The 25,470-nt window shown below is 36.6% G+C and overlaps 1 protein-coding gene across 1 annotated transcript in view; it reads right to left on the bottom strand.

Moving 5' to 3' along the window:
• The window catches only part of LOC121369970 (extracellular matrix-binding protein ebh-like), a 58,993-nt gene extending 39,119 nt beyond the window's left edge, over window positions 1-19,874 (bottom strand). The window contains exons 1-6 of the mRNA XM_041495052.1: window positions 19,837-19,874; window positions 12,551-12,655; window positions 4,956-5,102; window positions 3,407-3,505; window positions 2,465-2,740; window positions 530-688 (exon numbers count right to left, since the gene is read on the bottom strand). Of these exons, the coding sequence (XP_041350986.1) occupies window positions 530-688; window positions 2,465-2,740; window positions 3,407-3,505; window positions 4,956-5,072 (651 nt within the window). The 5' untranslated portion in view covers window positions 5,073-5,102; window positions 12,551-12,655; window positions 19,837-19,874. The remainder of the gene's footprint in view (window positions 1-529; window positions 689-2,464; window positions 2,741-3,406; window positions 3,506-4,955; window positions 5,103-12,550; window positions 12,656-19,836) is intronic.
• Between the last annotated feature and the right edge of the window lie 5,596 nt (window positions 19,875-25,470).

The following is a 25,470-nucleotide window of genomic DNA, read 5'->3' as shown; positions in this document are numbered from 1 at the left end:
ACATACCAGCCTTTGATCAGTTGTGGCCCACTGGTTAGAACTAGAAAAAAGCCAGTTTAATGGATCCATAGGGATGGTTTGATCATGCGACGCAAGCACCTCAGGCGAGCACTCAACCAATTGAACTAAATGCCCCCCCCCCCATAAATAACAACACATGTTGTTATCAACTAAGAAAGACTTTTTAACGATTGTAATTACATATTAAATATATTTTTTCTGCATAAAATATTAGTGGCTGTATATTAAACATGTTTCTGATCGTACTAATATTTGTACTAGGTTAAATTACATTTTATTTCCAAAAATATAATTTTTTCGTACATACGAAATTATCTGAAGACAAAATCCAGTTTGGGCTTCTTACAAATATTAAAACGACCAGAAATACATTTAATATACACACTGATATTCTAAACCAGAAATATATATTTAATATACAAGTTTAATCATAGAAATATTTTATTAATCGGAAACATCTTACAATGCAGAAAACTCAGGAATGTCCCTTTAACATTATAATACACACCTCAACAACCTTGTCTCTTCCTCTGATGACCTCATTTTTCTCACTGACAAACTCCTGGAGGTCCATGATGTGACGGTCGTGTTCCAGAATCTTGGTGTTAAGGTCCATCATCTTCTTGTCCTTATACAGCATCTGAGCATACATGGCTTGTAGCTGGGACTGATGACAGAGAGTGGCGCATTAGCAAGCAGATGAGATGATTACAGAGGCACAAACATAAGGGATATCAGCCATGCAATTTGCGCTAAGTAAAACAAAACCTACAATTCTAAAGATTTTATCAAGGTGATCCGTTTTCATTAATAACATGGTTAATTGAGTCTGGGTTGTTTTGTTTTTGGGGGGGGGTGTTTTGGGTGTGTTTTCATCAGTTACTGGATCTAAAAAAATTAATAATTCTGATAGTCTTCTGAGGAAACCTGCTATTATTTGTCCATTAGCAGCAAAAGACTGTTTATATGTACAGATAGGACATGACAAACCACTGCCTTTCATACACCAGCCATGGAGAAGTGGTTGTGAATTGCCAATATTCATATGAATTTTTAACCAATTATCTCTTATTAGATACTATTTGCTTCTTTCTTTGACCTTTTAGACACTCAAATTTCAATTCTTTAGTATGGTAATTTTATGAGAGAAAAAAAAAAGGTTGTTTCAAAACTTCTGTTTAAGGTCTTAAATAATTTCCACCAACTAGTCTAGGTGCTGGGATGTTAACATCCAAACAATTCAAAGCTGGTGTGATTTTTCATCATGTTTTAAGCAAATTGGGTAAATCCCCATTGACCTTTCCTAGATTTGTCAATAAAAGGTAAGACTTCTTTAACATTGTGTGAGCAAATGTGCAATGGCTGACAACCCTTTTACCCTATGCATACTGTAAGAAGTATTAGACATATTTGAAAAACACCTGAAGCAATGATTAGAAGAAGCTGAAATACCTATTTATGCAGCAGTATAAAAATTAGTCAAGAAAAACTATGATGCAAAGAAAATGCTAGCACCTACATGTATAGTATGTGCCACCTAATTAATGAAGCTGTTTCCATTGTAAAATACATTTGGTAAGAACTAAAATGCAATTCAATATATATGCAAGCAGTTATAAACATGACAATAATAAATGTGATTCCAATATAAAAATTAATATATCTATGGATAATACACTTTGTCCTGTGCTTATAAAACTTGATAAGTTTATACTCAAAATTTTAACAATGTCTTGAGACCTTGCTAAAGTCTTGAGTTTGAGCTTACAAGTTTTATAAGCACTGGTCCAAACTATCACAAGTGGTGGTCAGGATTTTGTTCATATCCCAAAATATGAAATCAAGAGTACAGCTAAGTAATCCCCCCCCCCAAATTTTAATTAGCAAATTTGCTTAAATAACAAACTCAATTATATTATTATAAGAGAGATTTATTGTTGCAGTTTATTTGGTATCATCTTTTTTCTTTAAGTTTTATTTAGAATCATTTTGTGAGTGGTTTAAGTTAGTCTATTTATCATAATATAACAATAAACACTCCACACGTTACAGGTAGATAATTTATTTTGTGACATCCTAATGGTTCATATTTTTTAAATGTATCTACTTTAAACTTAATTCATAGAAACATATTAGTATCTGAAATAAACCAAATCAATCATACTAAAAGACATATAATTTTCTAGTTCAGTCAGCTAAAAGAAAATTGTACAAGCAAAAATGAAAAGTGCTGATTGCAGACGTTCAGCATTTAAATGTAAAAAGAAGAAAAAATTAAAATTTCTTTCTAAAATTCACACCCGGTGGAAGAAAATGCATCCCGGTGCCAGAATTGTCAAACAGCAGATAATCAATCTAATGTAGTCTTCATTTTTCTTCTTTTCTTTTCCAAAATGTTGACTCCTGGACTACGCAACAAAGTACTATTAACATTAAATCTCACCTCAAAATCCTGTCCTCCTCCCTCACTGGGCTGGAGAGAAGACTGCAGTGTCTCGAGGAGCTTGGTCTTCTCGTGCAGCTGTTCCGTGAGGTCAGCAATGAACCGCTCCCTCTCCTCGAGAACCCGCTCCTTGGCCTCGACTTGCTGCCTGAGGGAGGCGATCACCTCCTCCTTCTCCCCTATCACCTTGTCCTTCTCCTCCAGCTTCCTCTTCAGCAGCAGCAGCTTGGCACGACTCGTCTGCTCCTCTCCTGTTGCCACATCATCAGCCGCCGGCTACACAAAAATACAGTATCTTTGTTATCTGATAAAGCAGGGAATATTAGTGACAGGGAAAATTGTGTAACAATATTTGAAACTTGCATAGTAAACCTAGACATACTACAAAAAAAACTTACCTGTTATAATATTTGTTTCTTTACTATTTCTTAAAATATACAAACAAATGTAATATTATTATATGACGACGTTATTAAAACCTAGAATCTGGAAATCATCATTAAAAAGTTACCAATACCCGGTTGGTCAATACAACTGATATTAATTTTAATGTGTTTCCCATTGTCACTTGCAATATGTACTTGATCATGGGCAAAATAAAAATGTATACTAGATACTTGCCATTCTATATTAAAGCAGTAATCTATAGCAAATGTTTATTATACAACTATTTGGAACAGAACATTCACTTTACTTGTATTCCAGTAACACACCATTATTCTATATCATTTATTTGCAGTTACTAATCAAGGTCACAAACAAATGTATTAAATCAGCATTCATTCAATGTTTTCTCAACTGTTTATCAAACCATATATTTTACAATTTGCAGAAGACTTGTATCAAAGCAGTTATCCACAAACGTTTCAAGAGAGATATCACAAGTTATATTTTCAGTTTGCATGATGAAATACTGTTAGAAGATGAACAGCCAAAACATACCTGACTTGATTTCTCTGGAGTTTCAGTTGAGTCTTTCTTAGCTTTGGCAGCCTTAGCTTTAGCTTGCAATTTCAACTTTGAAAGACTTGCTTTTGTTTCCTAAAAAAAAAAAATAAGACATTAGAACAAGAAAATAAAGCAAGTTTGGAATGAATGAATGAATGAATGAATGAATGCAGGGTTTGAAATGCAGTGTTAGTACATGCACCGGTGCATGCTGATTTTTGCGTGTGCAAGTAACTTTTAAAACTGGGTGCACGCGGTGCATGCTAATATTTTTCAAGTACTGTGTATTGCGTATACTAGTATCCTGTTGTCTACCAGATTCAGACTCAAGTTGTTGAATTTTGCGTATGCATTTCGTAATCTGTTCGCCACATGAAAACGATAACTTTTATCTTATGGGCGCATCCATTTTGTATCCCATAATCCTACTTACAACAATGGCACCCATTCGGTCATTTCCGTGAAATATATTTGCGAAAATTGCCGGCAATATCTCGGTTATATCCGTGAACGGTATTAGGGAAGGTGGTCGAGATCGACTTTGGGGTATCCACGCGCATAACACAGTTGTTGTCGTCACTGACAAATTGAACTCCGCCAGATCTGTGATCAATACAAAGTACCGTAACTGCCTTGAACATTTTCGACATTAGATATGGGCACTTGATCAGATGATTGCGAACGTGCAAGTGCATTACTCGCGTAGTTGACTCGAAGTCAGCCAGTGATTATTTCTATCGCAACTTCTTGTCGAATTCCGTAGGCTAATTTATATTATACCAAAAGATCTTATCGAGTTGAAAAAGTTGATAATTTGCTTAATACAAAACACAAATATTCGTACGTTTTTGTAATAGGCCTATTATAGATTTCTGTAAGGCCTTTACGTTGGGTGAAATTTTCAAATTTGTTCAAGAATCAGTAATAAACGCAGTTGTATAACGTTCCGGTACTGTTAATAAATAAATATAGGTATTGCCGAATAATTCCGAATAGCTTCGTGTAAAAAAAAAAAAACGAAGTTGCCTTATTTTTGGTGCATGCAGAATTTTAATGGTGCATGTAACTTTTTTTTCAGCATGCATCTGGTGCATGTACATTTTTTTTTTCATTTCTAGCCCTGGAATGAATGAATGAATGAATGAATGAATGAATGAATGAATGAATGAATGAATGAATGAATGAATGAATGAAATACCAAATGACACCCAAGAATGAAAAACAGACTTGCTATTGAGTGTCAAACATAAATAAAAATGAATACAAAACTTATTCAATTCAAATTTCAATTGACCAAAAACAAACACAAAAATACACTTTTATATAAAAACTTTTATTTAAATTGGTTATAGTCTTTCAGTCAAGACAAGGATTTATCAAAAAACATAGTTTTAAAGATGAATAAAATGTTGGGTGGCTTTACTTCAAATCATACCAATAATAAAACAAAATAATAAATGTGGACATACTACAAGAATGAGACAAACTGCTGATAATAGTTTGAAGTACGTAAACCTGAGGTAGTAATAATGTATATACTAACAGTGAGCTCTTTGTCTTTCTTGCGAATGGTTTCCTCCCTCTCTCTGATCATCATTTTCAGCTGGGACACCATCTGCTGCTGGGCCTCCAGCTGCATCTCAAGGTCACTGTCAGCCATCTTGTTTTCCTCACCGGTCTTCACAGACTTCTGTCACAAATACAACACAAACAAAATAACTGAAGGAGCATGGATATTAAACTGTGATAATTAACAAAATTTAATGCCCTATAGATCATTATGACTAGACTGTCCCCTACATTTTGCATTTGTCACAAAACTGTGACCATTGAAATATAACAAAGCAGACCCATAGGAATCAGGAGGCACATGCCACCAGGTGACCCACCTCAACCCATTTGAGAATGAAAACGCTAATTTTTTTATTTCATACTCTATAAAAGAGGGGCGGGACGTAGCTCAGTGGTACAGCACTCGCTTGATGTGCGGTCATTCTGGGATCGATCCCCGTCGGTGGACCCACTGGGATATTTCTCGTTCCAGCCAGTGCACCACGACTGGTATAACAAAGGCTGTGGTATGTGCTATCTTGTCTGTGGGATGGTGCATATAAAAGATCCCTTGCTGCTAATCGAAAAGAGTAGCCCATGAAGTGGCGACAGCGGGTTACCTCTCTCAATATATGTGTGGTCCTTAACCATGTCTGACGCCATATAACCGTAAATAAAATGTGTTGAGTGCGTCATTAAATAAAACATTTCCTTCCTTCTATAAAAGAATAAAAAATCCACCCCCCACCACCCACTTCAGATACAATTTCTAAGGCCTTGCAAAAACACTAGCAATGCTCCTTTAATTATTTGAATACATTTGTTACATAATAATAATTTTCTTGAACCAGGTCACAATGTTCTAATTATGGTACCTGTATGTAACAGATCAGAAAGGAAAATTATTTTGTTTAACGACACCCCAGCACTATTTAACCAGCAGCAATTAAATTAGCTACATGTGTACCTGTATTTAACAACTAACAATTTTTAGTTACTTAAATAACTTAAATGCAGGGAACATATTGTTATAAAATATATGATCAGAAACAGTTAGTAATACAGTGGAAACTGGCAAAACGGACCCTGATTATCCCGGATTCCTGTCTACATCGGCAGGCCTTCTAGAATACGGTGGCCCGATGCCCGAGGCCAGTGTTTTTTGGATTCGGGCCAGTAAAAGTTACTTTGTGCAATCCCGATGGCAAGTGGTTTAAAAAAAAAAAAAAAAAAAAAAAAAAAAAAAAAACTACTACCCTACGTCCTACGATCATATAAAAACAAAAGAAACATCTACAAGTCACTTCTTTCGATTTGCTATCACATACAATATTTCACTAACAAATAGTTGGCCACCAGCAATCTCTGACCCATCCATGACATCAATATACCTAACTGATATAACTTTATTAAGGTTATAAAGTGTAAACATTGGAAAAACAAAAGTTCATTGTTTTTACACTGAAATCCAAAGATTTGTTACTCTAATACTAATAATATGCAAAACGGTAGCCAGTCTTTTATTAGTTTTAAAGGTTGCACGTCACTATTTACAAATACTTTAAATGTGTAAATTATTAATTTAATTGATAAAATATGACATAAATTACAAAAAGGTTTTTTAAAAAGCTTATAAACACAGTATCATGAAATAGATAAATTTAACAAAGTACCCAAATTGCTAAATTTCTAATATGGTGCGTGTGTTGGAGAGGGGGGGGGGGGGGGGGGGGGGGGGAGAGTAAGCCTTAAACTGCAATACATGTACACTTTATGCTAATAAAGGTTCTTAATAGTTTCTTTTCTCTTTTTGTTTTTTGAGGGGGTGGGTGGAGGATAAGTTCCCATTCATAAGTAAATGAATAATGCTGTTAATTGTTGTAATATCTCGGTATCATGGATTATTTTTTATAACTTAGGTGGTTTTAGTGGAAACAATTATTTTAAAATTTTAATAGGTACGGTAACTTTATTCTAAACTGATGAAAATTATTTGCATATGTTTCTAAACAAACCATAAAGCATGCCCAATGAGCCTATCTGTGTAAATTGACAAATTGATTAAACATGATCTCGGTATGAAAAATGGACATTAAAAAGTTAATTATTTTAATTTACTGGGTTTTTTTGTTTTATCAACAGTTAAAATTAGGCAAGTGAATTTTTCACCATGGCCAGTGAATTTTCAAATCCACTGGCCCTATGGCAAGTGAATTTTAAAAATATTCTAGAACCCCTGATCGGCCATATTGTTTGGTCCCGAATTTACATTTATGTATATAGCCTGTGCTTTAAAATCCTTTAAAAACCGAATCCTGTGTACTACGGATACCGGATCGATTTTCCTCCCCAAAAGCTTAATTTCTTTGTTAAATAACCTTGACAACCATAATAACAACAAACTCAGCTCACCACCTGGCCGGAAATAGCGTGACCCTATTTCTCCCGTTACGCAACATTGCGATCTCAAACCAGACATTCTGGCTTTCGGCTAATTAGACCTTGATTGGTGTTATTTGTATCGGTCGGTGTTGTCCGACTCTATCGCACCTCAGAAGTTTAATCGCATTTCATATCTTCACTATGAGGTTGAAAAAAATCTTGTTAAACATTTAGCATATATATCCAAACACACAAATTAAAAGTAGTACACTCATTGTCACATTTAGATTGTAATTTAAAACCCAACTGCATAGATTTACAATGCATGTACATGTAGTTAGTTATTTATTTCATAGATACAGATACACACGTGCATGCAGAAATTTGATCTCTGTAAAATGTCTCATCGACCCCAAGCCAAAGGTAGGCGAGTTGAACTTTCATTAAAAACCAAAATGGATTTAATACGGGCTGCCGAATCGGTACCAAAATTAAACCAGAAGCAACTAGCTGAAAAATTTGGAATCGGCACTTCGACAGTATCTGACATTTTGAAGAAAAAAGAGGAATATTGTGTTGAATATGAAAAGAACATAAGCAATGGAAAAATGAGATGTCAAACTGCGTACAAATACGACGAGTTGAACCAAATGACATGGAGATGGTTCTCACATGCCCGAGCCAAAAACATCCCGATTTCAGGCCCCATCATTAAAGAAAAAGCACTGAAATTTGCTGGTGATCTACAGCTTGAAGAATTTAATGCTTCAAATGGGTGGTTGGAAAGTTGGAAAGGCAGATTTTCGATTCGTAGTTTTAAAGGAGACCGGACACCAAACCATATATACGGCGTAATGAATTGTTTGCCGTCATAAACCACAACACGCAACTACCGCGCTCCCCTTATTGACTAAGTTAAGCATGCCAGTCTTGGTTGGGTTTTTTTTTTTGCCGATCTCCGATGTTTGCCGGAAACTGTCGACAATTGATGAGCTAGACCTGTGACGTCATCGATGAGAGGAAAACTGAAGAAATTACCAAGTAGCGTGGTCGAACTTAGCGATTCAAGTGACGAAGAACTGTGTCCAGCTTGTGCTAATGTCATCAAACCGTATCAGTTTGAACCACTTATCAGAGACTTTGTCCCTAATCCTGGAAATGTTGTCTTAGACAAAAATTCGGATGAATCAACTGCCGATGAAGACGAGGAAGCCACACACTCATAGACTAGCATACAAGCATTTTTTAAAACATAATTTTTTATGCCATTTTTAATGTAAACTGAAGCAAATGGACCTAATTAGAAGAAAAGCACACAAAATTTAATAATATTTCATCATAAATCTTGTTCAGCATAGATGTAAATATGACACGTCAGTGGATATTCCATAGGCCGATTTCGCAAATTTGCACAAAGCGTTCCCCCCTCACCAAAGCAAGATATAATAATTTAACAAAAAACTTTGTTCTCTTAACTAGTTACCCTCCAAGTTTTAATGTGTTTGGTTAAACCGTGTATTTTTAATTATTAAGAAAATGTGTTACCAGTCTGCCGAAACTGTCCACAGCCGGGTACAGAAACACAGAAATGTTGGAAAATATTATACTGTTGCCACATACTGACAATCACTTTACAACTAATATGTCTTATCGACAATATTATGTAGTTTTTGCATTTATTAATATAAAATACAATAGACCCGTAGGAACTGGGGAGGGGCGGGCCTAGGGGCTTGTTCTCCATCACACTCTCTAGGATGAAAATATATGTTTTAAGTTTTCACTACTTTGCATAAATAAAGATGATATAAAGATACAAATCTAGTTTGTATCCCTCACTAGAGACTGTATCCCCCCCCCCCTTCAAATATCGTTCCTACAGGCCTATACAAATGTAGATAATATGTAGAGGGTTAGGAACCAGTTCCTTTTATTTAGGATTTTGTAATCATGATTTCAAACCAACTGGGGGGGGGGGGGGGGGGGGGGGAAGAGACGGGTGCCCCCCACTTGTGAGCTTTTCTTTTTCACATTAATTTATGCAATCTGATGTAGAGTTTATGCCCGGTCCGTCAGTGCCCCGCCCCCAAGTCGTTCCTACGGGCCTGTAAAAACTAATTGGGTGGTTATAGGTTTGAAATGTCTTTTTTTATTGAACATTTTATTTCATGCACTTTTATAAATTTTAAACAGCAGTGATGTTACTATAATCTATCAAAAAAATAAAACATTATATATATATATATATATATATACACATTAATTTCTGCGATTTTTTAGTACATACATTTAAGTTTACCTGGCAGAAACCCAGGGTAGGTATTAAAATAATTATTTGGTGTAGAGTATTTTTAATATGATATACAGAAAGCATTAAAAAGTACAATTTTATTATGCTTTAATAATCGACATTAGCTTTAAAACTAATTAACCATCATTCCTTCTGGCCACAGTACATATGTTGTTCCTGCCAAAGTGTTAGCATTTTAATTTTAATGACAACATACTGAACTGACTATAAACATTGTTAACCAACGTAATAATTCATGTTTTGAAGGTGTTTTGTTATAAGGTTAACAAACCAACTAGATAAAGAGACGTTAGTATGGAGTCGTTATGGGCTGTCGGTGAAAATTAATTTGGTAATTATAGGTAAATAAATGTGAAGTTTAAATATTCATATGTGAACAAATTGCAATACCTTTATTTAATGTATATCTTAAGTACACACTTGTTTTAATTTTTACATTGTAAATGTACCATAACCTGCTGTATTTAGTTGGTGTAAAGCCCGTTCGACGACAATAATGCGTCCATGTTTTAAAACAACTTTTCTTTTCTTTTTTTAAATCAAAACCATGATGTTGGCCGTTTCGTGGGATGCATTGCTGTTACTGTTGCAGTTAACCATCATATAATTACGTCGACAGTATATAATAACACTAATTATCTTGTAAATTAAATTTCCGATAAACCTGGAGAGAAAAAAAAAAAGAAGACGATTAAAAGGCACAACCAAAGAATCACACGTGTACCGGTATTGCTTGGTAACTCTCACCGATGACGTATTGCCTTGCTTTCATTCAGATCTATGCATAATCCCGCCCACTTCTGTTTTTACCTCAAACCTAAGACGCGCAGCTGACCGGTGCCTCGCAATACAGTCTTTGACGCTAACTTAATGCATTACACACTACATGTCTTTTGGTGTCCGGTCTCCTTTAAGGTGAATGGAGAAAGTGCAGGTGTGGATTTCGACATTATTGACAACTACAAGAAGAGAATTTCTGAAATTGTGGCAGGTTATGAACCGAGGAACATATTTAATTGCGATGAAACGGGACTCTATTGGAGAGCACTACCAGACAAAACGCTATCGGCCAAAGGTATTAAAAATTCCAAAGAGAGATTAACGGTAATGTTGGCATGCAGTGCCACCGGGGAAAAGCTGAAGGCTCTTGTGATTGATAAAGCAGAAAAACCCTGGTGTTTTAAGAACGTTAATGTTGAACGTTTACCCATTACATGGGAATTCAATCTCAAGGCGTGGATGAATGGAAGGTTATTTGAAAGATGGACAAAGACATGAAGCGACAGGGAAGACAAATCTTGATGTTTCTGGACAATGCCACGTCACATGGAGAAATGGAGCTGTCTAATATAAAGCTCAAATTTCTGCCGCCAAATACGACATCTGTACTCCAGCCTTTAGATCAGGGCATAATTCGAGCATTTAAGGCCAGATACAGGAAACATCTGCTGAGAGTTTGATTGCAAAGATTGACAGTGCTGAAACCGTTTCACAACTCTGCAAAGAAGTGACCATTCTTGGTGCAGTTCATTGGATTTATCATGTGTGGACTGAAACGCAAAGTGACACTATTACCAAATACTTTAACCTCTGTGGATTTCCAACAGTTACCGGCTCCGTCGACAACGACGATGAGGATGACGTGCCACTGTTTCAACTTGCAAGAGATTTGCGAATGAATGTTGATATTGAAAATTTGGCAACATTCGATGAAAATGCACCAACTGAAAATCCAAACACAGACTGGGAAAATGACTTGGTGAACAGCTACGTAACAGCAAAAGAAAAGTGCCGAAGTGACAACAAGGCTGAAGAAAGTGAAAACAGCGGTGCAGAAGGCAGTGATGCAGAAGGCAGTGAGACTCTTACAGTGACTGTTTAGGACTGATTAAAAAACTGAGAAATTTCGCTTTGGCTAAAGATGAAAGATTCTTGGATGAAATCATGAAAATGGAAACTATGACGACAGATGTCATCCTCAGAAATAAGTGCACAACCTCACAAACACCCTGGACTCGTTTTTCATTAAACAGTGACGATGACACTGAAGCTATCATGCATATCTGTGCTTTAAAAATAAATTTGCATTAAAATGTTTGTTGTTTGTGTGTTTTTTATAGATAGATATACATGTATATTAAATTATTACTGGAAATTCCATTAAAGTTATTACTCGGAATACATGTACATCGGGCACTTTTCAAGGTGTAAACAAAATTGGCCGAGATGTTACGAATCTTTCCAAATGTAACTGAAGGGAAGTAACTCTAATGTGTTATGAGTTTCTAAACAAAATTCACAAAAGTGAATCTTCTGAAAACCAGTTTCCACTGTAGTTCAGAACAGTGTAGCAACTACTATTTAAGACTTTAGAAATGTGTAGTGATCTCTATAATTTGTGCAGAAAATCACAATGCAAAATATTCTTTGTTATGCACATATGGTGCTTAAAGTTAAACTAGTTTAAATGTTGTAAATTCTTTACTTTTTATTATGGTTAAAAATGTGGGGCAAGTAAAATAAATATATGATTGACATCTCTGTCTGGCAAGTAAAATATAAATACGGGTACATCAAAATATTACTTTCTAGTTAAAGAAATGTTAACATTATGACGTACATTTATGCATCAATATATACATATACATGTACATGTACATGTACATGTACATGTACATGTACATGTACATGTACATGTACATGTACATATACATATACATATACAGGGAACTTTTGTTTTCAAATTTTTTAGTAGTGACAATAGCTATCAATTTGAAAAATTATTAGCAACTGCTGTTCAACATTTTTATATATATTGCATAGCAATCTCTGAAACTTGCTTAGTGAATCATGAACACAATTCTCCCTGGTATACTGAGCCTGTAAATAATTACCTGAACAATGGGTGCAGCATTTTACTTTTGTGAGTGGTTGACCGAGATCCATGACACAGCCCAAGAAGCCATATTGTTGCTCGTTAACATCGACTTATAGGTACCCTGAAAATGTCAAATGTGCAAGTTTTTAATTTGTAACTGTATTTCTGTAAATCAGCAATGTCATTATCAATATCATGCTTGTCAACAATTTCTACAAAAGTATGTATAAATGTAATCTAAATGGTTTTTTGGTTGGGTTTTTTTACCATGGTTAAATAAATAATTAAGTACTAGTAAGTACTGTACCATCTTGTTCTCATACGTAGCAGATGACATAATACTCTGTTTCATCATGTTCCGCATTCATTCGGAAAGGCTCCGAATTAGACAATCCGTTCAAATCGTAACATTTTGTTATGATATACTACTAAAGTAGTGTCGGAAATAGAATAAAAATGATTTTTGTCAATTATTTCTTTCATATTAAACCAACAAGTAAATATTTTGTAAATACCTATTTAATGATACTCTACCTAATTTAGCATTTACTTGTTTGGGCTCTCATTGATGTACAAGGTGGTGTTTACTCTTGAAATTAAAATAAAGATGTCGGTAAACAGGAGATTTGTGACCTTTATTGGAACAGACTATAACACATGTTGATGGATATGTGTCAATTTCATTTACCTGTAAACAAACTTTTAATTTAAAACTGCAAGATAACTGATTATTTTGAATTGCAGCATAAATTATTAATTTTAACCAGCATATTTAGTGAATATAAATTCAATATAAATTTACACAATCTTGCAACCACCTAAAGGTGCTATATTAGAAGTTATATGTGAGCATCTGTTTGTGATAAAGATTCTCCAATAAAAATGTATATATTTTCTACCAGTAGATAAAATCATTTCCTATAATCATTTATGAACATATAGTTAAAGGTGTAGTCTTTAACAACATGATTTGCAATAGTTGTCATTATGCAACTTTGAGATAGCACCTTTAATATCGAAAAATAGATCACAAACTCAAAATGGTTCTTGACAGTTTTGCTCAAAAGTTACTTATAAATGTCTACAAATATTTAGTTTGGGAGAGGAATAGGGGTAAACCATCATCAAAAACGGTCTCTCACATATTGTTATAGCAATGAAATTGACATATGTTGACCAAACTTTGTTATAACCTGTTCCAATAAAGTGCACAAATCACCTGTTTACTGCCATATTTCTTTTAATTTCAGTTTAATATGTAAGAAATAATCGACGAAAATCATTTTTATTCTATTTCCGACAGCACTTTAGTAATAAAATTTAAGCAAAACAATTTTAAAATTTATTTATTAAAATGCGATAGTATTAAATAAATGATAATTAATTTGTCATTATTATGTTAAAATTGAAGTAAAACTAGAATCTCCTGGCATTACTGAAATGAATTTGGCTGAGAACTACTCAATGCTTGACTGGTCCCTGCAATCAGCACGGTGAGTTGATGTCCAGTTTGGCACCCAAGTAAAACCACGGACTGACAAGATGTTATGTTAGCTTGTGACATTACACAAGTTGGTGTTTTGAAGTCTGTTGTGTGATTTTGTTATTGAAATCGGAATAGTTCTCACTTCAGCTAATAACTTGGTGAACTTCGAGTCAAATTTTGGCAAAAATAATCTTCATTTTTTTGCCGGCTAGAATAGGGCTTTAAAAGACCACATAGCAGTTCAGTGGTATAAACATTGCACACTATAAACATGGGAAAACAACTGGTATGTGGTTCTGTATTTATAACATACCACCTTTGTATATTATGAATAACAAAAGTTTAATTAAATAGTTAAGACAACTTATTGTGTATGGAAATTTAGTTCAGTTCTGTGGAATTCACTAAGACATGACATCATTCGAGTAAACGTGAACTATGCATGCAAGATCTAGTATTATACGTGAATAGTTCAATAAAACATTTTTTATAGCATGGTCAAAATGGTCTTTATGACTATTTAATACACATTAAAATGGTACATGTATGCAATAAAAGTACTACAGTACAAGTGTGCAATTTTGGCAGGGCTCCCTGTTTGCAAATATTTAGAGCCCACCACCAACCCAGTGAGCCCAGGGTTTTAAGATACATGTTGACTGTGTTATTACAAAGAATCAATGTAATATGTAAAAATAACATTTACAAGTCATTCGGGCTCGTATGCTAGCCATGTTAAGAGTCCCATATAAATTTTGTGAGCCTCAGGCTCCCGGACTCTCCTCAAAATCACACACTGAGTAATGTACAGTTAAATGTATATGGATTGCTGATAACTACTTGATATGACTTTAGAGCTAGTCGGTATTGAAATTTCAGGTTTGGTATTGTTATCAGTATTTTGGGGGTGATTTATCTCAGTATAGTTACAGTATTCAGTATCAATGATACCTTTACTTGGTAGAAAAAGAGAGAAACATGCAACACATCACACCTTTTTTCAGACAAACGATACGTCGTTCGTGTGGTTTTAGTGTTTGCATGAACGATTTTCTCCAGTGGTTAAGATACAAATGAAAAGGTTAACCAGCAACGGTAATCAAATGAGAATCTAAGATGGGCGATTTTCATAGCTTTTCTTCAAATCTTATCATAAATACTAAATTATTATTATTATTTGGTATGCTGGGACTAACTTGAAAGCTGTCATTTACATTTCAGCTCGCTACCCCATCGGTTCTGTTACAGGGGAGTACTTGGCACCAAACAATAGTCTGAAAGAAACGGGGATTTCCCGGAAGCTTTGAGCTTCCGGGTCTGAATGGAAAGACCTGAAGTTCTGCGAATCCTCGATTGATCCAATCGATGCTGCAACTCAGTGTTTCATCATGTTCTAATTTCCACCTCGTTATTTTAAAGTCCCTTATTAAACGTACTATTTTCTTCACTGTGTATGTCATATTTTAATAAATTGATTTAGCAAGGGTTGTACTTGTTTTCATTACAATACATGTTTCAGAATTAATGCATATATATATACCGTATATGACCGGAAATAAACCCATGTCTTTGAATAAGCCCCCCTCCGTTTTGATAGCATTTAAGAAATTAGGCCCTCATTCGTAAATAAGCCCACCCCCAACTTCGTCACCTTATAAATAACACGAAATTGCAAGTTTGCTCAAAATTCATTTAAAAGGTCATACCTCCTGCAGATAATTAAACACAAATGTAACACAATATTTTACCACCAGTGAGATTTAGCAGTCTAACAATAACAGTGTGTAACATTGTTTTCAATTTCATGCCTGCAGTATTTCTTTGAAGTATCCAAGCCCAAGTATGAACTAAAAACCAATGTCTATTTTTACCACCACACTGGGTCCGCAGTTAATGCTAATTAAGCAAATACCATATTCTGATTGGCTAAGAACAATGACCTTAGATTGACAATTTTTTGTAGTGCGAGCTGGCTGACTGTGTCAAAAACGTGTGTATACGCTATTGAGTTTGTTGTTAATTGCTGTTGTTTTAAGTCTTCTCAGCATTAAATGTTGGATGTAAATAAACAGCACTGGTAAGTAATTGTAACATAGAAGGTGTGTTTCTGATAATTAGATACTAGTAAAAAACCCCCAATTTAATTAATAAACAATTATTATTTATTAATAACAAATGGAACATCAATTAATAGATATGCTACTAAACGTTTTTTGTTTTCTTCCTAGTACATTTAATTATTATTATTTATTTTAATTATTATAATTTTTTTCCCCAACAAAACTGGCCCCTTGTCTGGGAATAAGCCCACCCCATGCTAAGCTCACAATGAGTTGTCTTGGCCCCCTGGGCTTATTTCCGGTCAAATACGGTACCTAACCACACAGGTGTCAAAACGTAAATAAATATACAGAACTTCATATATGTTTTTTCCGCTTTCCGATTTATTGCACACGTTTATTGTGCGAAATAATATTTACCACGAGACCACATAGCGGTCTAGTGGTATGTTCTTGCTCACAATAAACGTGTGCAATAAATAGGAAGCGAAAATAACATATGTGAGGTTCTGTATTTATTACATGTACCTTTAAATATACTCTTCAAAAAAAGAAACGCAAAAGGGTACAAATGGGTTATAACTCCGATTTTATGTTTCCTACCGGTTCATGCTTTGTGAATATATGGTCATTGCATGTCCCAAACACATTCCCACGGTTACATTCGATAAAACGCAGCTACTGTAAAATAAAGTTTCAAAATGTGAATATTCGCAAAAACGCAGCCACGTGCAAACCATGTCACCACTGCACGTGCGTTGTCTGCACGTGCAACATGAACACCGACAGTATAAAAGTGCAGGGTGTTCACTTGCCTGGCCTCTGTATCTGGCCGACAGTTGACAATCCAGGACATGCCACGTCTCAGTGAACCGCAGAGAAACAATGCCATCGGCCAACTAGACGCAGGCGAATCCAGAACGGCCGTTGCCATCTCCAGACTGTGGGACCGTTACCAGCAACATGGATCAACACGTGACCTCCCTAGATCCGGTCGACCACGGGTCACTACCCCCGGGCAGGACCGCTACATCCGGGTACGCCACCTTCGGGAACGATTGACTACTGCCACCTCCACAGCCGCAGCAATACCAGGTTTGCGCAGGATATCCGACCAGACCGTACGGAACCGCCTATGTGAGGTAGGAATTCGTGCCAGACGTCCAGTTCGAGGTGTCATCTTAACACCACAACACCGTCGACTCCGACTGCAGTGGTGCCAGATTCATCGACAATGGCCTCAACTGCGATGGAGACAGGTGTGGTTCAGTGACGAGTCCCGATTTCTGCTCCGACGTCATGATGGAAGATGTCGCGTGTATAGGCGTCGTGGTGAACGTTATGCGGCAAACTGCGTGCAGGAAGTGGACAGATTCGGCGGGGGTAGTGTCATGGTGTGGGCAGCCATCTCACACACTGGCAGAACTGACCTGGTCCACGTGCAGGGCAACCTGAATGCACAGGGCTACATTGACCAGATCCTCCGGCCACACATCGTTCCAGTTATGGCCAACGCCAACACAGTGTTCCAACATGACAACGCCAGGCCTCACACAGCACGTCTCACAACGGCTTTCCTACAGAACAACAAACATTAATGTCCTTCCTTGGCCATCGATATCACCGGATTTGAACCCAATTGATCATCTATGGGACGAGTTGGACCGACGCCTCCGACAGCGACAACCACAGCCCCAGACCCTGCCCAAGCTGGCAGCAGCCTTGCAGGCCGAGTGGGCCACCATCCCCCGGGACGTCATCCGTACTCTGGTTGCTTCAATGGGCAGGCGGTGCCAGGCAGTTGTCAACACACGCGGAGGCCACACCCGGTATTGACTCCAGATGACCTTGACCTTGGTGGTGTGTCCTATCACTTACTCACAATGGACTAGAGTGAATTGTGAACAATCCTGCAACATTTGGTAATTATCGGACTCACCATTCAATAATTAAATCAATTCTCCAAATGTTACGACAATGTGGTTTTGCGTTTCTTCTTTTGAAGAGTATATATATATATATATATATATATATCTTTGTAATTGACCGCGATGTCGAGTTCAAACAGATACATTGTTTTTTTCTCACATCTGCAATGCTAGGCCCGTTCTCTTATTATTTTATTCCAAAAATAGTTATATTAGCCAAAACACGTCAGTTTACATTTTCTGACGAGCGATTATAGTTTTTTTCTGCACGAATGATCCGTCGTTCATGTCGATATTGGTTTTGCATAACCGACAGATGAACGACAAAATCGTTCGTGCCAAATTTTATGCCCTGCTGAATACACGAAAAGGGAGGGGTACGCAAGTATTTCTGTGTGTCTTTATATGCACAACTATTGTTTTGTTTTGAGATATTTTATTGATCAAAAAAGAATCAAAAGGATTGCACAACAGGCAGAGCCTATGTAAGTGCTCTCCTAAACAAGATGGACATCAGACAATATTCATAATCATATATATCTAAAGCATAATAACAAAGTCTAATGGCATAAAAATATTTAAGATAATTAATATTTTTTAATATATAGTAATAAAGGGTAGAGAGTAGATAGAATAGAAATGGGATAGTGGAGATAAAACATGATAGTAATGATCTTATTGTTGGAGCTAACCTTATATGGGGCAGTAAGATCAGAATAACAAGTTAGTTCAACTCGAATCTCTTACTTTCAGCTATATATTTATGTACTGCGTTAAAAATTAAATTGTTTTCTTCAATTGGTAGGTTTATTGACCCGGATGGTAGTAAATCAATGTCTACGATATCAAGGTAATTCCATAACAATGCAAATAAATCATATCTTTGTCTGATGAACAGAGGGCAGACATAAAAATAATGAAAATAATGAAAATTATCTTCACAGTTATCTCCACATGCACAGCTTGGGCTATCAGAAAGATGGCTTAAAAATAAATGATAGTTTAAGTTGCTAGCATAGTTACGAAGCTGACAATGGATAATGTTACATTTACGATTTCCATAAAGATAGAGAGTAGATGAAGGATTGGGATTTCCCTTTTTTATTAATTTTTTACAGATACGCAGATATGGTTCATTTTGAGTTAAACTGTCAAGATCATTCCATAACTCCAAAATATTAGGAATAAAGCTGTTTTTATATGAATTAGTATGGCATGTTGGTGGAGTGAATGGACATTGATTTCTGAGTGTAAAACGATTAGTGGGATTAACATATGGCAAAATTTTATCCCGTAGATATTGAGGTGTTTCGCCTAAAGTTAAGTATTTTATGCATTAGAATTCATTTACAATTTTTGCAACAACTATTGATTACTCCAGGATACATACAACAATTGTTCCAAATAAACTAATGGCCTAAAAGGGGTCACACACCTCTTAGTCTTAGTCTTAGAACTTTAAAGAAATAAAATTTTATGAATTATGCACTGCCACTTGGATTAATTTTGAAGCATTTTATTTTATTTTTATTTTTGTAATTATTTATTTTTATTTTTCTATCATTTTTAAAAATGAATACACTGGTCTTGGAGAGGGAACTGAAGAGGGATGAATAAAGTCGAAAGTGATCCTTAGGCTTAGGCAAGTTTGAGGAGTCTCAGGAGGTAATGCAGGTTTGCGGTAACAGGTTAATGCGTGTTTAGGCTACATCATGGACTATCAGCTTACGCTACAGAACTCAAAACTAATAACAGGACTAAAACCTATACATTATATTATTCTGGATGCAAGAATATATTTGTTTAAATAAGCTAGAGGTTTGTTTACCCATTTGCCAAAATCCCATACAATCGGCCATCTTGCTAAACTTCCACAAGTCACGTGACATGTATGCGTGTCAGAAACATGAGTTTTCTCCCTTCTCCGTACCTCCAGGTCAAATAGATTTCTAATGTGGATAATGTTAACATTTCTAATAAAACTGATATTTTAGCAGTGTATCAACCCACCCATAAAAATGTGGCGCCTTACATTTAATTTACCTGGGGGAGGGGGGGGGGGGGGGGGAGAAGAAGAAAAAAAGAAGAAGATAAAAAGAAACAAAAACAAGAATAGTACTATGAAATAAATTTATAAAACGGGATATATTATAAGTCATTGGAAGGTGCATGTCTATGAATCAATCAATCAATCAATCAATCAATCAGTCAGGCAATCAATCAATCAATCAATCAATCAATCAGTCAGGCTGTCAGTCAGTCAACCGATCAACCGATCAACCGATCAACCAATCAATCAATCAATCAATCAATCAATCAATCAATCAATCAATCAATCAATCAATCAATCAATCAATCAATCAATCAATCAATCAATCAATCAATCAATCAGTCAATAATCGTCAATCAATCCCAACAATCATCAGTTCAGTCATTTGTCATGCTCAAAGTTAGTCAGTCAGTCAGTCACCGTCCAATCGGGTGATCAATCAATCAACCAATATCACAATCAATCAGTCCAATCAGTCAATCATTTATCAATCAATGAGCATAACCGTACCCCAGCACCACCCATTTGATGCTAAAAGTTAGTTTGGTCTTCACATCTTGGTGAAATTGATATCGGATATAGCCTATATAATCATCTACAAAATCATCCCGTACACCCAGCGCAACATTTTTACACCTTGTTTTTGGCAAACTTGCTGTGTTTTTGCTCAGGTGAAATGTTCTTGGCAAATATCTTGATATTTCTTTAGAATATAATTACTTCTGTTTTATAATGGGAAATATGTTTATAGGCCACATGCTACACCTTTTGACCACTCCTCCTTATTAACAATAACAGAAATAAATATTGTCTATGAAACTGTTATGTCCTACTTTGAATTTACGAGGATAGTAAAATACCATTGAGAGAGAGAGAGAGAGAGAGAGAGAGAGAGAGAGAGAGAGAGAGAGAGAGAGAGAGAGAGAGAGAGAGAGAGAGAGAGAGAGAGAGAGAGAGAGAGAGAGAGACAGAGAGACAGACAGAGAGAGAGAGCTTATTTCATATTTAAAACAAAACCTGTCTAGTTCGGATATCGGGTACTCTATTAACGTGCCCATATCCCTAGGGTTTAGGCATGCCCACCCCGGATTCAGTCTCTGACTTTGCCAGTGACCGACTCCGGGGCAGTTCGTACGGTTAGCACGGCAAGGCAAGCTAATTATATAGGTCGTCGGAGTGTTTTTAACGCGGGGATTGAGTGGTACATGTACTAAAGTCTGAAAAGGTAAGGGGGCCCTCTGTCAGAAACGTTTGATACATTGACTCCCTTTAGCACTATTCTGGCACGTCTTTTTGCTGTTTTTAAAGGATTTTAAACCACTGTCTTGGGTTCACGAATAGCATTTATTATTTTGATCTGCACGAAAAAAACACAAATATCATAGCTTAATAAGTATACTATGTTGCAAGATACTTTACATAGATTGGAAGGGCTATGCAGTGATACATTTATAAAAACTGTGTTGGCCATCTGAGAAATTCACGTTTTATGTTTCAAAATGGACAAAAATAAAATGGCGAGAAATTATCTAATAAAAAACTATTCCAGTAATATTTATAGGATGCTAATAGCATTAAATGTCACAAAACATATACATGTACATTTAACATCAATGTTGAATATCTGAAAAACGATTTTAAAAAGCAAGATGGAGGAACAGAAAATGGCTAATCTTTGTCACAATTCTTTATAAAATTGACAATTGACAAGTCTTATTTGGTGCTATAATTGCGAGAAAACGTTAAAATGTCAAAGCATACCACACAAATAAAATGAGTACAACATATATGTATGACATGATCCAAGAATGGCCACCAAATAAGCAGTAAGACTTGTGGTAAAGGTATTTTTGGAAACGTAGTTTGTTTCATATCATTACTCTAGGGGCGGCACGTAGCCCACTGGTAAAGCGTTCGCTTGATATGCGGGTCGGTCTAGGGTCGATCCCTGTCGGTGGACCTATTGGGCTATTTCTCGTTCCAGCCAGTGCCCCACAATTGGTGTAACAAAGGCCGTGGTGTGTACTATCCTGTCTTTGGGATGGTGCATATAACAGATCCCTTGCTGCTAATCGAAAAGAGTAGCCCATGAAGTGGCGACAGCAGGTTTCCTCTCTCAATATCTGTGTGATCCTTAACCATAAGACTGACGCCATATAAACGTAAAGAAAATGTGATGAGTGCGTCGTTAAATAAAACATTTCCTTCATTCATTACTCTAGATTTGATTTATTGCATCAAATATGATACCAGGAGTCATTTAGCATATGTTAGTCTTGACTGAAATAGTTATGTAACAAAAGCAACAAAGAGAAATCCATTCCGCCTCATGTCATTGGGGCCCCTCTGAATGGATTTTCGGGATCCGCCACTGGTCTTGCATTGTTATTTTGTTCATCAACAACATTCCATCCCACTGCTGAAGGTGATGACTATCTGGAATGGGTATATAATGTTCAACCCATACCATTGTATGGTAATGAGCTTGTATTAAATACAACGTACAAGCATCACTTCCACATGGTACATGCGTAGGCAGTAGAAGTTATACACTTTTAAATGACCCGGCTAAAACCTTTCGGTCTGTCTTCAGTAACCACCTCTTCCCAGACTCCTTCAAAGTTTGAAAGCTATTATTTTCAAAATGCAATTTAAAGGCGCAGACCCTAGTTTCAGCCTGTGGAAATGGACACTAATTTTAGTTAATCTACAAACCTGCATCACATTTGGATAAAATTTAGAGAGAGAGAGAGAGAGAGAGAGAGAGAGAGAGAGAGAGAGAGAGAGAGAGAGAGAGAGAGAGAGAGAGAGAGGGTGGGGGGGGGGGGGGCGCCTGTCCCACATCTGTAATGGCTTTAATCGTGAAATATGCGTCGTAGTGTTTAACAACTAGGGTCTGTCACTTTAACATAATGACCGGCAGTGATATTACTCCACACCATATAAAGTAGAATCGCTGCTAATCAGTGTGTAAAACGTAAGCAAATTGTGACGATATTCTGGTGACTTTTCCCAGCATATGTCCAGTTCTTGCTTGACATGTGAAAAGCAAAAACAGCAAGCCATCGGCGTCTGTCACTAATACCATAATAATACATGTATTGCAGTCAGATGTCTTTGAAGAGTGTCTTGCGTATAGAACTATTTCGGTATTAAATGACCCCTATTTGGGTTTTTTATTGTTCATTATTCATATCAGTGTTATTATTCAGCATTAAATCTTACTAAGTGGAACCACCCATCCATCCAAAACGACAAATATTTTGCACTCAAGGCAAAATCTAATGAACCTATTAGACAGCTAGTTCACTTTTGTTTTCTCGTGAAGCCAAGAAGAAGTTTGTTTTGTTTAACGACACCACTAGAGCACATTGATTTATTAATCATCGGCTATTGGATGTCAAACATTTGGTAATTTGACATATAGTTTTGGAGAAGTAACCCGCTACATTTTTTTTCATTAGTAGCAAGGGATCTTTTATATGCACCATCCCATAGACAGGATAGCACATACTACAACCTTTGATGTACCAATGGTGGTGCACTGACTGGAGCGAGAAATAGCCCAATGGGCCCACCGACGAGGATCGATCCTAAACCGAAGCCAAGAAGAAATCCAACCAGTTCTGGTGCACTGACGTCCTTTTTCATACAGATTGAAATGTCCGTAATTTATGAGTTTATTTATTTTACATGATTTGATGGACGCACTGGGTAACAACCAAACACAAATTGTCGGTACATTTCCAAACCTTTTGTTCTCTTCAGTTTTCGAGCTTAGCACCAGTGACCGGCTGTTAATAATCAATGTTGACTTGTCGTGTACATCTCAATCTATGGTTCCGTTTATTTTAAAAAAAAATAGGCATTGGTAGCAACTCATGCTCCATACTTCATGTTCAATGTCCAGCCAGTGTACCACGACTGGTATATCAAAGGCCGTGGTATGTACTACCCTGTCTGTGGGATGGTGTATATAAAAGATCCCTTGCTGCTAATCGAAAAGAGGAGTCCATGAAGTGGCGACAGTGGGTTTGCTCTCTCAATATCTGTGTGGTCCTTAGCCATATGTCTGACGCCATATAACCGTAAATAAAATGTGTTGAGTGCGTCGTTAAATAAAACATTTCTTTCTTTCATGTTCAATGGTTATATAATAATAAATATTCGAAAGAGTACAGCTTTAAGATTATTATATCAGTAATTTGAAAACATGCAGTAACTTTTAGTTGTTTTAGGAAGTGGTGTTCATATAAAGGTGATAATATTATAGCATATAGGTATCTTTATACGAGTGTTTTAATGTATATGTATAAAGTTGTGTGGTTGTTGTTTGTGTTTTGTTTTTGTTTTTGTTTTGAGTTTGTTTGTTTGTTTGTTTGTTTGTTATTTGCTTGTGTATTTAGATTTTAAATAACAGTAAAATGTATTGTTTATTTATTTGGACACTGAATAGAGAGAGAGAGAGAGAGGAGAGAGAGAGAGAGAGAGATGGGACGAGAGAGAGAGAGAGAGAGAGAGAGGAGAGATAGACTAGGATAGAAGGAGAGAAGAGAGGAGAGAGACAGACAGGAGCGAGAGAGAGGAGAGGAGCCAGAGAGAGACAGACAGAGCCAGACCACAGACAGACAGACAGACAGACAGAGAGAGAGAGAGCCGGAGAGAGAGAGATAGAGACAGACAGAGAGAGAGAGGGGAGAGAGACAGGGACAGACAGAGAAAGACAGACAGACAGACAGAGAGAGACGAGAGAGAGAGAGAGACAGAGAGAGAGAGAGATGAGAGAGAGAGAGAGAGAGAGAGGGAGAGGAGAGAGGATGAGAGAGAGAGACGAGAGAGAGACAGAGAGAAGAGAGAGAGAGAGAGAGAGAGAGAGAGAGAAGAGAGAGAGGGAGAGAGAGAGAGAGCAGGGGGAGAGAGAGACAGACAGACAGACAGACAGACAGACAGAAAGAAAAAGAGACAGAGAGAGAGAGAGGAGAGGAGAGAGAGCGAGAGAGAGACAGGGACAGACAGACAGACAGGGACAGACAGACAGACAGACAGAGAGAGAGAGAGAGAGAGAGAGAGCGAGCGAGCGAGCGAGAGAGAGAGCGAGCGAGCGAGCGAGAGAGAGAGAGAGAGAGAGAGAGAGAGAGAGAGAGAGAGAGAGAGACAGACAGACAGACAGACAGACAGACAGACAGAGACAGAGACAGACAGACAGACAGACAGACAGACAGAGAGAGAGAGAGAGACAGATATAGTGGTTAGGTAAGAAAGTATTTCAAACACGTAAAGCGTTTAATGGTTGCTACAGGTAACATATTGGGACTGGGTTTTTTCTTTCTTTTTTATTATTGCTATCGGAGAGGTATGTGTGTGTGTGTGTGTGTGTGTGTGTGTGTGTGTGTGTGTGTGTGTGTTTTGGGG

This window comes from Gigantopelta aegis, chromosome 4, assembly GCF_016097555.1.
Source record: "Gigantopelta aegis isolate Gae_Host chromosome 4, Gae_host_genome, whole genome shotgun sequence".
Taxonomy (NCBI): domain Eukaryota; kingdom Metazoa; phylum Mollusca; class Gastropoda; order Neomphalida; family Peltospiridae; genus Gigantopelta; species Gigantopelta aegis.
The sequence above is the reverse complement of the archived record's forward strand: the minus strand, read 5'-3'. Positions and strand labels throughout refer to the sequence as shown.